Source organism: Castanea sativa, chromosome 9, assembly GCF_040712315.1.
Source record: "Castanea sativa cultivar Marrone di Chiusa Pesio chromosome 9, ASM4071231v1".
Taxonomy (NCBI): Eukaryota; Viridiplantae; Streptophyta; class Magnoliopsida; order Fagales; family Fagaceae; genus Castanea; species Castanea sativa.
The window spans coordinates 16142662-16159062 of record NC_134021.1 but is presented as its reverse complement, the minus strand read 5'-3'; the positions used below and the strand labels follow the sequence as shown (position 1 = coordinate 16159062).

Below are 16401 nucleotides of genomic sequence, written 5' to 3'. Positions count from 1 at the left end.
ATAGTGAGTGCAACGGTTAAATATGGTGGGCTCAGGCCCCCATCAGCAAAAGTCATTGGGGAAAGCCATTATGGTGGCCAGTTTACTATGTGAGCAAGTCACTACGTAGGGCACACACGATTGTTGTCCTAACTTAGCTTCCGCTCAGGTCTATACGACAAAGTGTGGACTATATGGGGAGGATGGCTAAATGGGGCACAGTTCTGGGGGCTTTTGACATCAAGTACATGCCTCGTACCTCTGTCGGGGCCGGAGTCCTCGCGAATTTGGTGGCCGAGTTCGGCTGAACCTCCATTGGAGGAAGTGGCGGCAACATATGAGCAATTCAATGGGGCTTTGCGATGGGGCTAGTCCTTGAAGGTATATATATTGATATCTTCTAAATCTTTTGAAGTGGTTAAACGAACCTTAGCTATGCGGGTCCTCGGACCTCACTTTGGGGAAATTAACACACATTTGGCATCTTTTGAAGTGGTTAAACGAGAACCTTAGCTATGCGGGTCCTCGGACCTCACTTGCTTTGGGGAAATTAACACACACGGCATCTTTTGAAGTGGTTAAACAGAACCTTAGCTATGCGGGTCCTCGGACCTCACTGCTTTGGGAAATTAATACACATGGCATCTTTTGAAGTGGTTAAACGGAGACCTTAGCTATGCCGGGTCCTCGGACCTCCTGCTTTGGGGAAATTAACACACACTGGCATCTTTTGAAGTGGTTAAACAGAACCTTAGCTATGCCGGGTCCTCGGACCTGCTGCTTTGTGGAAATTAACACACAATGGCATCATATGAAGTGGTTAAACGCAAACCTTAGCTATGCGGGTCCTCGGACCTCTGCCTTTGGGGAAATTAACACACACTGGCATCTTTTGAAGTGGTTAAACGGAGACCTTAGCTATGCCGGGTCCTCGGACCTCCTCTTTGGGGGAAATTAACACACACTTTGGCATCTTTTGAAGTGGTTAAACGGAACCTTAGCTATGCGGGTCCTCGGACCTCCCGCTTTGGAGAAAGTTAACACTTCATGACATTCTCTCTTCAAAGTGTTTAAGCTATAATTCGATCGTGCCTCGGTCCTCGGACCAGATGATGTGAGAAAGTTAACACTTCATGTCATTCTCTCTTCAAAGTGTTTAAACTATAACTCGATCATGCCTCGGTCCTCGGACCAGATGATGTGAGAAAGTTAACACTCGCTGACATTCTCTCTTCAAAGTGTTTAAACTATAACTCGATCATGCCTCGGTCTTCGGACAGGATGATGAGAGAAAGTTAACACTTCATGACATCTCTTCAAGGTATTTAAACTATAAACTTGATCATATCTCGGTCCTCGGACCACGTACTTTGGGGAATTATCATTCCACAACATCTATTTGTTTCTCACTAAGTGTCAAGACGAGCCCAAAGATTATAACAAAATCCTCGGATTGGTAGCTACGAAAGGAGCAATTCACGGTATAAATATGGGGTGCCTGAAACGACAACTCCCACGAGGTGTAAATCAAAGGATCAAAGCGAGAATCGACTCTTAGAATTCAAAACCCCACTTTTCTCCTCGGATGCGAGGAGAAGCGAGTTTAGGGGCTATTGTGGGTCATGGATTTTGGGATTTGGCGAGAGCATGTGGTTTTGGCCGAGAGCATGTGGGTTTGGCCGAGAAGCATGGGTGGTCCTAGTCGAGGAGTACTATCTCCTCGGACAAAGCTAAAAACGTAAATCTAGTATAAATCCTAATGATCAAGGATGACCTTCCAAGAAGTTCTAATGATAGCAACGAGTATCATGAACGTACAAGAGGGATAAGGACTCAAAAATATCTAAGGGAAAAATTGCTACCACCGCATTAATGAGGAAGTGACCTGCGAACGATATTATGGCGACCTTACGGCCACCCCAGAAGACTTTTAGAGGGGGATGATGGGACAAATATCAGCATAAACCATCAACTGTCCACATGTAGTCCACATGTAGGGTAAGGATGAAGGGGGAGATGTAATATAAATAAGGGTAGAGATCCCAGAGAGACGGGACAGAAACAAGGAGAAGAGAAAGCACTGTAGCAACCTCAACAACTCCTGTAACCGTGGTCATCCAATATATGCTAGAACAGAGCTCCTCGGATTGTGCCGAGGACAAACTTTCTTGCACAAACCAGGTACAATTCATGTTGGCTCATCATCCAAAACCATACTAATTGCTATCCACGCACTAAAGCCTAACTCTTTGACCCACTCTCTACAAATTTATTGTATTGGGTTCACTGGGCCAAGATCCCTTACATTTTGGGCTTGGTCTGAAAATTGTGTCCCTACAGGCAGTATGATGGTCGGAGACACCAATTTGTCGGCAATCATTGGAGCCACTATTTTGGTGGTCTGGCCACCGGTGTTGGTAGTACGGTGGGCAAAGATAGCGATCCGGCAGCGGTCGCCATAACCACTATTCCAGCGGTTCGACCATCGGACCTCTGGCATAACTGGCTCCACTAGCCGAGCCACCGGTTTTGGTAGTTTACTTGAAATATAAGTTTAAATTAAAAAAGTATGACCATTAAAGAAAATAATAAAAAATTAATGATAAATGAATATTTTATTGAACTATCTTTTAAAAGAAATTGACTGATGTGAGTGTTTTAGAATAATGATTGTGTAAAATAGAAAAAGTAAATTCTTATGATAAAATAGATTGAAAATTTTACACGGACTTATGTGAATGCTCTGTAGTTGGGTTGCAAATTTTTTATTTAAATAGCAACCTAATTGGAGCTTGTTTTTATGAATTTGGTGGGTAAAATAGCAACTGGGGGGTTTTACACCCCCGATGCTAGTGCTCTTACCAATGGAACTAAAACATATACTTGCATAGTGGTATTCTATTATATGTGTCCTGAATCTGTAGCCTCTAGCTTAAGCTTTTGAGAATCTATAGCATTAATCTATAGCCTCTAGCTTAAGCTTTTGGGAATCTATAGCATTAGTGAAGGTTTTGGGTTTTTACCAACAAAAAAGAAAAGAAGAATAAGGTTTTGGGGTCGAAGGCAACAAGCTTGAAGACCCACCAACCAACAATGACAAACGCTTCGGTTGTTCCATCGGCATACCTTCAAGGCCTCACTCCTGCTGTGCCTGAATGGCTAAACAAGGGTGACAATGAATGGCAGATGATATCTGGAGCACTAGTTTGCATGCAAAGCATGCCTGGGCTAGTGATCATCTATGCAGGCCTAGTAAAGAAGAAATGGGCTCTAAACTCAGCTTTCATGGCTCTATTTGCCTTTGCAGCTGTAATGCCTTGTTGCGTACTATGGGCTTACAACATGTCATTTGGTGAAAAGCTCCTTCCATTTTGGGGCAAAGCTGGGCCTGCTGTTTCTGAAGACTTTTTGATCTCACAAACCATCCTACCCTCTACACAGTACAAAAATATAACTTCAGCAGCTACACCCTTGTTCCCCATGGCTACTATGGTTTTCTTCCAATATCCTTTTGCAGCTGAGACTGTGATACTGCTTTGTGGGTCAGTTCTGGGTCGAATGAGCTTCAGAGCTTGGATGGCTTTCGTACCACTGTGGCTCACTTTCTCTTACACTGTTAGCGCATTCAGTGTTTGGGGTGGTGGCTTCCTCTTCCAGTGGGGTGTCATGGACTATTCAGGTGGTTATGTTGTCCATGTAGCCTCTGGGGCAGCAGGATACACAGCAGCTTATTGGGTAAAGAAATCGATCCAATACAAGATCCTTTTCATATTTTATTTGGTGGATGTAACAGTGTGCACACCACATCATTTAAAATTTTAAATAACATTGTACAGTATATACTTTTATAATCCATTTCAAATTGGTTCACTCCATTTGAAATTGGTCAATTTCATGATTAATATTAGATATTATAAGTTCAAAGGAAAAAATTATACTCTATATCTAACATTAACCTATTTATGATCCAGATTAAATGTTACAAGTTTTAAATAGTATAGACTACTATGTCATTTAAAACTATAAATGATTTGACCATTTGTATAATGTTAAATCCATATAAATAAAATCTTAACCAGAAAATAGACCATCTTCAATTCCAATGAAATGAAAAGTATCCTCAATGTCAATTCTTTACACTCTGATGAAATGTATCCTCCACTTAAAGTGAGATGGAAATCATTTATAAATAAAATGGATGACCTCTGTATCCACCAATCACAGTAAGTAGTGACATTGACTTGCTTGGTCTTCCCTGTAGGTTGGACCAAGATCGAAGGAGGACAGAGAAGAATTCCCACCTAACAATCTATTACTAGCACTTGCTGGTGCTGGAATTCTATGGATGGGATGGACGGGTTTCAATGGTGGAGATCCTTTTGCTGCCAACGTAGATTCCTCCATGGCTGTTATCAACACTCACATTTGTACAGCCACTAGTCTCTTGGTATGGACATGCTTGGATGTGATACACTTCAGAAAACCCTCTGTGATTGGAGCTATCCAGGGAATGATGACTGGGTTGGTCTGTATAACTCCTGGTGCAGGTGAGAACATTTCGTAAGAAAATTTGTCACCTTATACATATACATAAGGAAAATGTTAAATCCCCTATAATTTTTACAGTTAGTTAACACAACAATGAATGTAAAGGGTAAAACTTACATATAATTCCTTTTAAGTGCAGTGGATTAGGCTCTCCAAATAAATTCACGAAATGCATTGAATTCAATTGTCCTTGGAAAAGATAACATTGTTTGAACTATACCTAATTTTTTTCTACAAGTCAATGATTGAATTACTTTTTTTTTTATGATTGATGGCACATCACCTTGTAAGTTTTATATAGTAAAATTTGTAGCATCCTTAATATTACTCTATACCTTATTGATTTTCTCATTCTCAAACTTTCCCCTCCACAGGTCTTGTTCAGGGCTGGGCTGCACTGGTAATGGGTATAGCTTCTGGGACTATTCCATGGTACACAATGACGGTTTTGAGCAAGAAGCTGCCATTGCTGCAGAAGGTTGATGACACCCTTGAGATCTTTCAAACTCATGCTGTTGCAGGAACCTTGGGTGGAGCTCTCACTGGACTCTTTGCTCACCCATACCTCTGTAGCATGTTCCTAACTGTCCCCAATTCTAAAGGCTCCTTCTATGGTGATGATGGGGGAGTTCAATTTTGGAAGCAGTTGGTGGGGGCAGCTTTTATAATAGGTTGGAATGTAGTAGCTACGTCCATCATACTCAATGTCATTAAACTTCTAATACCCCTTCGGATGACTGACGAAGATATCAAGATTGGGGACGATGCAGTTCATGGAGAAGAAGCTTACGCTCTTCAAGGGCAAGGACGAAGGGACCGAACTATTCAGAATGGTAGTTGTACTGTACTGATTGAAGAACCCTGATTCTACTGTAGGACTAAAGGAAATGTACAAGCATTCATTGGCAATCACGTATACCAAATAAGAGATTGAAAAATGAAAGCAGAGATCAAAACTTGTAGATAAGCAACTTAACCATGCAAAGGAAATTGAATATGAACCAAAGGTGGGGTAAATTACAATTGTTCTTCAAGAAATTTAGTTCTTTTACATTCATGAGTTCTGTAACACAATGCAAAAGGAGAACTTTGAATGAAGCACCAAAAGAAAATATATGTTCTTCATTCTTTCAAATTTACGTTCCACACCTTGTTCTATAGACCATTGCTGTAAAGCGCATTTTAACCTAATCAAAATTTTCCCAATCCTCAGTTACTTTTGCTGATGATGATGAGGTTGGGGCATTCAAGCTTCCTACTCCAGAGTCAAAGGTTTCCCATTTGGTTGTTACTGAGACAGCATTGCTATTGTTGATATTTGGATTGGAGTTTCTGGCCTTCAGGTTGTCAAGTTTCTCCACCAAATTTTGGACACGACGTACCTATCCAAGGAAGTTAAGAGATGATACAGCAGCCTTACAACAATAAAGCCTTAATCCAAAAAATTTTGAGGTCAGCTATGGATCCTTAATAGATTAATTAGGGTCAGTCACATGTATTCTTTTATTCCATTGTATTCTAACTGAAGTCATACTCTCTAAGACTTCCTTAAATGACATGTCCTTTTTTATTGCTTCTATGAATGTTATCTTTGGTCTTCCTCGAGCCTTCAAATACTTAAATTCAATGGCTATTCAAGCAAGTTCATAGTTTCATAAAAGCTTAAAACCTAGCCACAACAGTTTTACATGCCCAGTCAACTAGTTGCAAGAATCAAATTTTTTACGAAGTGTTAGATGAATCAAACCTATCAGAAATATACAGTTGCTCTCGTTCACAACAATAAACTTCATTCATTTAAAGCAAAAATGACGTGACTTCCAGTTTCATGCGTCCTAGACACAATTCTACCATAAAAGATAGAGTCTTACTGAATCTAATAATGCGACCATCAAGTAATCAATCAGAAATACAGAGTTAACATACGTCGTGGGCAATAGCCATATCCTAGAACTTGAAGACAGGTATTGGATCTCTTGCCAGATCATCATTATAAAAAAATGCAAAGAAGCAAAAATGCTACTGCAACAAATAGAATACATACAGCATACATATAATACACATCCAAAAAATTCAGCACCCCCCGTCCCAAAGAGAAAATAAAGGATGATTACACAAAATTCTCCTCAAAAATTACAAAAAACACCACCTGTGTTGCACCAATTACAACCAATTTCAACATTCAATGCAACAATGGTTCACTATTGATGCATAATTCCACTAATGTGGAGACTGGAGAACCCATTATTTAGAACCTTGGAGTAGCCGTTCTCAACAAGTTTTAAAGAAACAGAATTACTAGCTCTAAAATGCAATGAAAAGTGTTGAATTAAAAAAATAATTACGACTAATACAAAATGACTTAAACTGATGCAGGTTTCTTTTTGGTGGTCATAGTTGTTTGCAAAAATGGCTATTATTAATTCTTTCAATATTTTTTTTTTCCTAAGTATTTCAATAGAAGTCTTCTGATATATATACACACATTTTCTACATGTTTCAAAGCACATCTTCAGATACATGGCACAACATAATATAGGATATGAGATGAAATACAAATTAGCAACAAGGATCACATGAAGTGCAACATTTTATATATTAACTGAAATTACAATAAAATATAGTAAAAAAAATTATCATCATGACTTAAGAATTTTTAATCCACAAGTAAAAACATAGTAACATTTCTACTGACAACATAGAATACTAACCTCAGCCTTCCGTTGCATTTTTGCTTCTCCTTCAGCCTCAATGCCATCCAATTTCAGTAATTGCCTCATAAGCAACTCTGTCAATACAACAAATTCTTTCTCCTCAACTTTTGTCCCACCATTCACAGCCCCCTCCAAGGCAGCCACCTACGGAAAATAAAATAACCTAAGTGAATCTCAGTTGTATGCAGCCTTCAACAATAAGTGGTTTCAAAGAATATATGGACTCACCCTTTCCAAAAGCTTATCAACCTCTGCTCTGACTCCTGCAACTGCTTCACACGCCTTTGAAATCTCATTATTTTTTCGTATCTCCTCAAGCTTCCTCTCTTTGCTTGCAGGGTTCTCCAAAAGCAAAATCTTCGACCTATCCTTCACGCCTGCAATGTGGAGATGCTCCTCATCCTCTTTCTCTTTTCCCCTGAACAAGAGTCTCTGGTCTTTAGCCTCTAAACCAGTTTTCTGGACAACAGCGTTCTTTATATCCCCTGTCATTAACGAAACACTTAACGCAAACATATATAAACTTCAATCAGAATAGATTATACTTCACACTAGTCGCCTAGAAGGTTCAAGTTATAATTTTACACAGACATACACCAGCGCATCAAAATAAACATTTGCACTCGGGAAAATAATGATATACCTATAAACCATAATCAACTAGAAGAAAATACAGATTAGCAATTAAAAATTAAGAAAACCATTAAAAAAAATTATGCAGTAGAAACTTTCCCAGAAAATATACATGGAGAGAGGCCGAAGGGCACATCTAACTTTTGCGTACGATTGTTAGTACACCAGTTTTATGGACTACATGAGTGTAGAAGAATTCAGTATGCATTCTCACCTCTTACAAGACAATAAGGGCACTACATCTTACAAGATAAGCCTTACAAACCAATATGTCATCTTTTTAAACACAAAACAAAAAAGTAATTTATTAATTTATGTTGCCTTGTGGTACCATCATATTCATTGCTAGCTCAGTTTGTAAGTCATTTTCTGTACAATTAGTATTTCCTTTAATATTTTCCTTTCACAAAGAGTGCCACTAGGGACTGATAATTTTACTCCATAAACATTACATATTAAATACACTAAGGAAAATGCTAATGCTACTATCAATTGTACTACAAAAAGCTTACAAATTGATGTGTCAATAAGCGTGATTGGTGCCATATCAACAACATAGAATACATTTTTCATTTACTTATTTTTTTGTGTTTAAAAAAAATGATGATGAGATGATTATCTTGGCAAAAATTAGACGACAATTAGAAACAAATGTGGACTCTTTGATTGTGCTTCGACTTTGATTAAATTAAGTTTAACTCTTCGTTCTAAACATACACACAAAATGACCATATAAAGACCATTTTGTGTCTTTCAAAAACAAAAAAAAAAAAACATTTTGATTAAATTAAGATTAATTTACTAACATTAGGATTAAATTAAAATTAATTTACTAACATTAGATTTTAGAAAAAATTTGATACCACTTTTATAAAAAATATAAAAAAGTTCACCAAAAATAAGAGCTTGAGTACACATCAGAACTAACGATAATGTCAAATCTCAACACTTCAAATTCTCTTAGCATAAATTAACAAATAAAACCCACAAAAAACATAAATATATATATACACACAGCACACACACATACAAAGGAAGAGAATAGAAGAAGAAGCTTTTACCAAAAGTAGAATGGGCCGGAACATGGAGCACGTGGTGGGCCGGGCCGTGGCAGACGGTGACCTTGATGGTGGGCCCACCTGTGGATTCAGCAACAGCAGCAGCTGGGGCAGAGGCATCATCATCAACGACGACGTCGTCTCGCTTCTGAACTAACATGCCGCCAGGTCTCATCTCCCACTCGATCCCCTCATTTTCCTCGACGTGAGACGACGCCGTTGGCGGCTTCTGGTTCGAGCTCTTCTTCATCTCGATTCGAATCAAACAAAGAATGGATAGATAGAGAAATAGAAAGTGTAGGCCTTTTTGGGGTGTTGATATGAGAGCTTTCTGTGCAAAACAGTGACTGGGTTTTGGACTTTGGAGCAGTGAGAAAAAACGGGGTTTGAGTTTTAGAGAGAGAGAGAGAGAGATCGAAGAGAATTGTGAAAGTGTTTTTTTTTTATATGGAACGGTTGGTCGTTTGAGGAGCGAGGATATGTGGATGACCTTATTAGTTATTTCCTTTTGTTTGTACCGCATATAATAATATGGTCGGCTCCGACCCTTAAATAATGGACGTTTCTCACCAAAACCGGTGAAAAAGACAACTATTGAGATTGAGAAAATCCTAGTTAAAAAATTTGACCATTTGGTTTTTTTTTTTAGATAATATTAAAATAAAATTTATTATAATCATCATGCTGATGATTAAATGTTTTACATGTTAAATGGAGATGTAACGTGCGTCAACAAAGTTACTTTGATTTCATAAATTATATAAAGGTCGTTTGGTATAAGAGTTTAAACACATGTTTTTAGTTTTTAAATAACATTACATGTATTTTTACACATTTTTTTTTCGCCCACACGTATTTTTAAAAAATACAAATAACATTATTAGAACAACGATACCAAACGGCCCTATATTTGTTAGTTATTATTTTTCTTTTATCTATTAAATTAGAATAATGACTTTTTAAAAATATTTTAAAGTTAACAATTTTAAGACAAAAGTCAAACTTTAATAATAAAAAAATCTTTTACTTTTTTTTTTTTCCAATGAACGCCTGTTTTTTCTAAAAAAAAAATGCTTTATCTTTTGGAAAATTGGTGAATCAAATTATAATAAAAAAAGATTAATTTTAAATGCCCAAAGTTTAGCCAGATTAAAAAAATATATTAAAATGAATATACTATAAACTTCTTTTTTATATAGTTATTTCTTTCACGTAACTATCCTTATGTCTGTTCTTATTAAAGGACTTATAATTCAATCAATCGATACTTTTTAGTATTTTTAACAAAGATATTTAAGATTCAAATCTTCCATTTTCTGTTGTAATTATATATAAAAAATTATCTCCATGTTCTCATAGTTCCAAAATTTAAATTAATCAAAACCATAATTTATAAAAGAGAACTTGTGATCTCACCCACTTCTTGTTCCCAAAAAAAAATTTCATATTTATAAACAATAACCATTAGAGCAAAGTATAAGACAAATAGATAATAATAAAAAATAGAGAAGGGGAAAAAATAGAGAAGGGAAGTCTACACTAAAAAAAAGAAAGGAATGATTTTTTTTTTTTTTGAAATATTATAATTTTTTTAGGAGATGGTATAAATTCTTAATGGAAAAAAGGTTAGTAAACAATTACATATCTTCCTAATGGAAAAAGAATAATAAATTTAGACCAAAGCATTAAACTAAGTATATTCTCCTCTCTTAATTTAATCTTTAATTTACTTTTTGAAGTAGATAATACGTTTTTTTTTTCTTTAACGAAAAATAAAACCCTTTTTACTGTTTTCTCTTTTTCGAAAATTCAAAGTATTTACATCTTGTACTTTGTCCTTTTTTGTATGCATCTTGTACTTTGTGATGTTGCCATTTACTACACTTTTCTCGAGTTCTGATGAAACTTGTGATTTAGGAGTTGACAACAACTACGTGGTTAAAGGGTAGGCAATGGCCCAGCCCATAAACAATGTCTATTTGGGCCTTCAACGAACTAGACAGATGGCCCGAACCTAATGAGCTTTTAAGTAGTATTGGACTTTTAACAAGTTTTTAATGGGCTTAGAAAATTTAATACTATAAAAAAAAAAAAAATCATACGTCACAAAACATAAATTGTAAAATTGAACTATGAAAGATGCTTCAAAAATCATTGAGTAATTTTTATTGATTGGAATAAATAAGTATTAATGATACCTGTATTTGTATATATATAATTAATTACAAATATAGAACTATAACTCTATAAGTGTATGAATATATAAAAGAGATAAAAATAATTAGAGTTGAAAGTAGTCTATAGAGAGCTTGATTTTTTTTTTTAGAGGAAATTTTGACCTATGACGTTCACTCCTGATGATAGCTTTTTATCATCCGATCAAGAGATCAGTTGGTTTTTTTGATGTAGGCAAGATTTAAACCCCAGATCTCTTATTCAACTATTAGAGACCTTACCGGTTGAACTAACTGAAATCTACTAAAAAGCTTGATATGTGAGAGAAAATTGTAACGATGATGGTCCTTGCTATATGTTAAAAAAATCAAACTACAGAATATATGTTAATAATGCATAACTTAAGAGCCTCTTCTCCTTCATGTCACTAGGAGGCTAATCTAGTGAGTGCGTGGGTAGAGAAATAGTTAGGTGTATGTTGTTTAAGTTACCGTGATAGGGAAAAACGAAGAAGTAAAAGGAGCAAAATTCAATTGGGCCCACATTTATTTTCTGACCAATTTAAAGTGAAAGTGGATGAAAATCTTATGACTAATTTAGATGGATGGAAGAATAGGAGAGTAGAATTGAATTTACTGAAAAATTAGCCATAAATCTCCACTTAGAATATGTTATTTGGCTTTTCATGGTTATTGAATTTATATTTTTGCCCACAAATTTCTATCCCTCGCTCTACTTGATCAGGACATAAAAAGTAAAACTATTTTCCCCCATTTCCCTTTTTTTAAAAACTAAATGGAGGACTCTCTCCCCCCCCCCCCCCCCCCTTTTTTTTTTTTCTTTTCCTTCTTATTTCCAAAGATAAATGTTTTATGTTCCCTTTCTTTCTCATTTCCTATCCATGCAACCAAATGGGACAAACAAAAAAGTGAATTTTGGTTTGGTCCACCTGAAAGTGTTTACCCCATTTCCATAATTTTCATGCAACCAAACGGGACAAACAAAAAAGTGAATTTTGGTTTGGTCCACCTGAAAGTGTTTCCCCCATTTCCATTATCTTCTTTCCAACACGTAAAGCAAAGAAATTTTTTTAGATTCTCCCTCCATTCCTTTCCTTCCATTCCTCTCTACTTCCATCCCAATGAAGTGATAAAGAGTTGCCAGGGCTATTTTTACATCACGAAGCATGGATGCACAGAAAATTTCAACTACTTCACAATTTTTTTATTATGTACAATAAAAATGATATTAATAAATATTCAATATAAATATGCTATTATTATAAAAGAAAAATGTGAATATTATATTGTACTAGTCACAACCTAAAACTTAAATATCAATGGTCTATAATGTAAGGACCTGATTTGAGTCCCTAGCACAACAGATGGATAAACTTAGGCCCAAAAAGCCCAATACAATGAATTTGTAGAAAGTAGGCTAGAAAACTAAACTTTAATGAGTTAGACAGCAAATGAAATAGATTCAAATGACAGGAAAATAAAGATGGATTGATTTATCTAAGGAAAAAAATTATCCTCTGCATAGTCCGAGAAGATCAGTTCTTGTATATATTTCTTGGAGTTGGTTACAAATACAATTCTAATTGCTTTCGTCTTTTTCTCTCTCCCTCCCTTTTGGTGCATCCCTTCTCATTTATACTATTTCTCTCTTTTTCTCTTTACCCTCCACGTGGATAGTAGATTGCTTATCTTGATCCTTGTCCCATCAACATCCTACGAAAGTCTTTGGGAATAACTGTAAGGTTGAAAAAACACTGTTCAGATATTACTTCCTAATTAATGCGGCCAAAGAATTAGCTCCAGAGCATTCAATACGGTGGTAATAGCTATCTCTTAGATATTTCTTAGTTTCCATCCTTCCTATATGTTCATAATGCATGTCCCTATCAATAAAACTTCCTGGAACGTCACCTTGGATGATAGGATACACATTTTGATCTTCACCTCGTTTAGCCGAAGGGATATTCCTCCTCAGCCTACCTTCTCCAACATTCTCATTTGTAGCTTACTTATAGAGCTCTGAGTCTTACATCTTCAATACTATTTATATGTCCTTGGATCACTTAACGTCTATGGCCAAGACCCAAGACCCAAGACCCAATATATATACCTTTGGATCCCTTGTCCTACGTATAATATTTAGATATTCATTTTCTTCTTTCTTAAACTTTAACCAAATAAAGAATTTTTCTCTCTATTCCTTTCCTCTCATTCCTCTCTCCTTCCATCTTAATGAAGTGTTAAAGAGTTGCCAAAGCTATTTTATAAAGAATTTTTCTCTCTCAATTCCTTTCCTCTCATTCCTCTCTTCTTCCATCTTAATGAAGTGCTAAAGAGTTGCCAAAGCTATTTTATAATTTTTTAGTTAGTGAATGAGTTAATGAATTGTGATTGATGTACAATAAAAATGATATTAATAATATTAAAAAAAAAATTCAACGTGCATGCATGTGAACTACTTAATTTCCAAGTTAAATATTGTGAAAAGAAAAAAAAAAAAAAAAAACAGTTAATGTCTAGAAGGTATTTATATACCAATTCCTATAACACTATTTACTAATCAACTGTTTACAAGGAAGTACAATAAGGCAAAAATGTCGCCAAAATGTAAGAAGAGATTAAAAGTTAAATGTAAAAATGTGTTTCATCAATGACGCTAGTGATACTTGACACTTGTATATGTTGCACAAACAGAATTGAGGCCAGATGTATGTAATACCTTTGGTATTACATCCAATGCAATAAGATTAGAGGACAAAACCAGCACCAATTAATATATATTTGCGAATTGCATTTGCAACTACTGTTCACCAAATTCGCAACTACTGTTCACCTTAGCGCAATGATAGGGTATTGCAATTACCGCTTGCCTTAGTACGATGATCACTCCATAAGTATCACTTCACAAATATACGAAAGAGTTTCACACACAAATATACATACTTGTGAGGGTGTGAGAAGCAAAGACTTGAATTCAAATTTCCAGAAAGATGTTTCATACATATATATTTATATTAGACTAGAATTGAAATTTAAAATGTATTGAACCAAATCTCAATCCAACAAGCCTATATTATAAATACATACATGAAAAAGTGGTCATAAACTGAGCGAAGAGGCTTTGAGATGGGGGGTGTAGCTAGTTGAGATGGCAGGCTTGATAGTGATCTTGTACTTTTTTTTTGCTAAACTAGTGATCTTGTGCTTGTATTAGATTAATGTGGGAAATACATTATTGGGCTAGGTAGAAGCTCGACAAGTCACAGTAAATCGAGGTTTCCCGGGGTCCAAATCAGTGCCGGCTCAAGGCCTAGGCAACTTAGGCCTAGGCCTAAGGCCCCACAACCAAAAAAAAAAATTCCCTACTAAAAAAAAAGTCCCATTTTTATTTGTAAAGGCCCAAAATTTTATAAAAATATAACATTTTTAAATAATTAGTACTTTTTTTTTAAGTGATGTTAAAGATACCACAAATTTTACTATAGGTTTAAGTTTAAATCTAACTAACATGTCACCAATCACATAAAAAATAAATTCAAACACAAATAAATTAAGTTGTTGAATTTCATCAATTGCAGTCATTATCACATTATATTGTGAACATTTTGCAGTATCTTTAGTATTTTTCTTTTTCATTTCTAACAAGGCTTCCAAAGTAGGAGACCAATAGAAATTAAAACCAATTGAAACCCTAAAATGTTTCAAAAAAAATGCTGCAAATGTGATAGATCATCAATGATGACTAATCTCCTCTAATAGTTTGAGATCTTAATTTTTGTAAACTAATATCCTACAAAGCCACACACCAAATAATATTTATCTATCTCTTTCTCTTAAAAAAAATATATAAATTAAAATTTAGGTTACAACTGCACTTAACTATGCATAGTTATATATCCAAGTTAAAGTAAGGTTTTTTTTTTAAAAATATTTTTTCTAGTTCTTTTTGTTTAAATTTATGGTTCAACTATAATATTCAATCCTCTGTATGAAATTAACCTTAGTTTAATTATTATTATTCATCAATTTTTGTATTTACATCAAATTAGTCTTAATTTAATTAGTATTATATATATTTATTTAATTAATGTTTAGGTATAAAAAGGCCTTATATAAAGTTTCCGCCTTAGGCCCCAAATTTTATTGGGCCGGCCCTGGTCCAAATCGCAATTACACGAGTTACAAAAAGTATAAAACAACAGTAGCTGTAAGAGAGACTGCGATTTCTAAAAACGAAACCAACAACACCTGCAAGAGAAAATGCAAATTTTACAAGACTGATACTAATTAATTTGACATTTGAAGAGCATATTAGTAAATTTTTTTTTTTTTTTTTTTTTGAGAATCCGGTAAATGTTGTTATTGCGTCGAAAGTAATGCTTTTCCTCTTAGAAAATGGCCACCAAGACCGCCTCTCCCAGCACATGCCCTTCAATCGCCTCCAACAGCTTGTCCTTCGTGACCTATAATAATTCAGAAGATTTCAAATCAATAATAACCTTGCTTTAAAAAAAAAAAAAAAAATCAACAATTAAAAGAAACATGTTACCAATTCCTATAACACTATTTACTAATCAACTGTTTACAAGGAAGTACAATAAGGCAAAAATGTCGCCAAAATGTAAGAAGAGATTAAAAGTTAAATGTAAAAATGTGTTTCATCAATGACGCTAGTGATACTTGACACTTGTATATGTTGCACAAACAGAATTGAGGCCAGATGTATGTAATACCTTTGGTATTACATCCAATGCAATAAGATTAGAGGACAAAACCAGCACCAATTAATATATATTTGCGAATTGCATTTGCAACTACTGTTCACCAAATTCGCAACTACTGTTCACCTTAGCGCAATGATAGGGTATTGCAATTACCACTCACCTTAGTGCGATGATCACTCCATAAGTATCACTTCACAAATATACGAAGGAGTTTCACACACAAATATACATACTTGTGAGGGTGTGAGAAGCAAAGACTTGGATTCAAATTTTTAGAAAGATGTTTCATACATATTTTTAGAAAGATGTTTCATACATATAGAATTGAAATTTAAAATGTATTGAACCAAATCTCAATCCAACAAGCCTATATTATAAATACATACATGAAAAAGTGGTCATAAACTGAGCGAAGAGGCTTTGAGATGGGGGGTGTAGCTAGTTGAGATGGCTGGCTTGATAGTGATCTTGTACTTTTTTTTTGCTAAACTAGTGATCTTGTGCTTGTATTAGATTAATGTGGGAAATACATTATTGGGCTAGGTAGAAG

The 16401-nt window shown here is 35.2% G+C and overlaps 2 protein-coding genes across 2 annotated transcripts; one reads left to right on the top strand and one right to left on the bottom strand.

The window, feature by feature from the left end:
- The first annotated feature begins 3072 nt into the window (after window positions 1-3072).
- On the top strand, window positions 3073-5393 carry LOC142610869 (ammonium transporter 3 member 3-like). The gene is made up of 3 exons (XM_075782836.1): window positions 3073-3714; window positions 4241-4526; window positions 4902-5393. The coding sequence occupies exons 1-3, from the start codon at window positions 3073-3075 to the stop codon at window positions 5390-5392; spliced, it is 1419 nt and encodes a 472-aa protein (XP_075638951.1). The 3' UTR covers window position 5393.
- A 91-nt stretch (window positions 5394-5484) lies between these two features.
- On the bottom strand, window positions 5485-9447 carry LOC142610870 (BAG family molecular chaperone regulator 4). Its single transcript, XM_075782837.1, has 4 exons — window positions 8936-9447; window positions 7470-7726; window positions 7239-7385; window positions 5485-5909 (listed from the first exon to the last, which is right to left on the bottom strand). The coding sequence occupies exons 1-4, from the start codon at window positions 9180-9182 to the stop codon at window positions 5715-5717; spliced, it is 846 nt and encodes a 281-aa protein (XP_075638952.1). The 5' UTR covers window positions 9183-9447; the 3' UTR covers window positions 5485-5714.
- Window positions 9448-16401: the final 6954 nt, after the last annotated feature.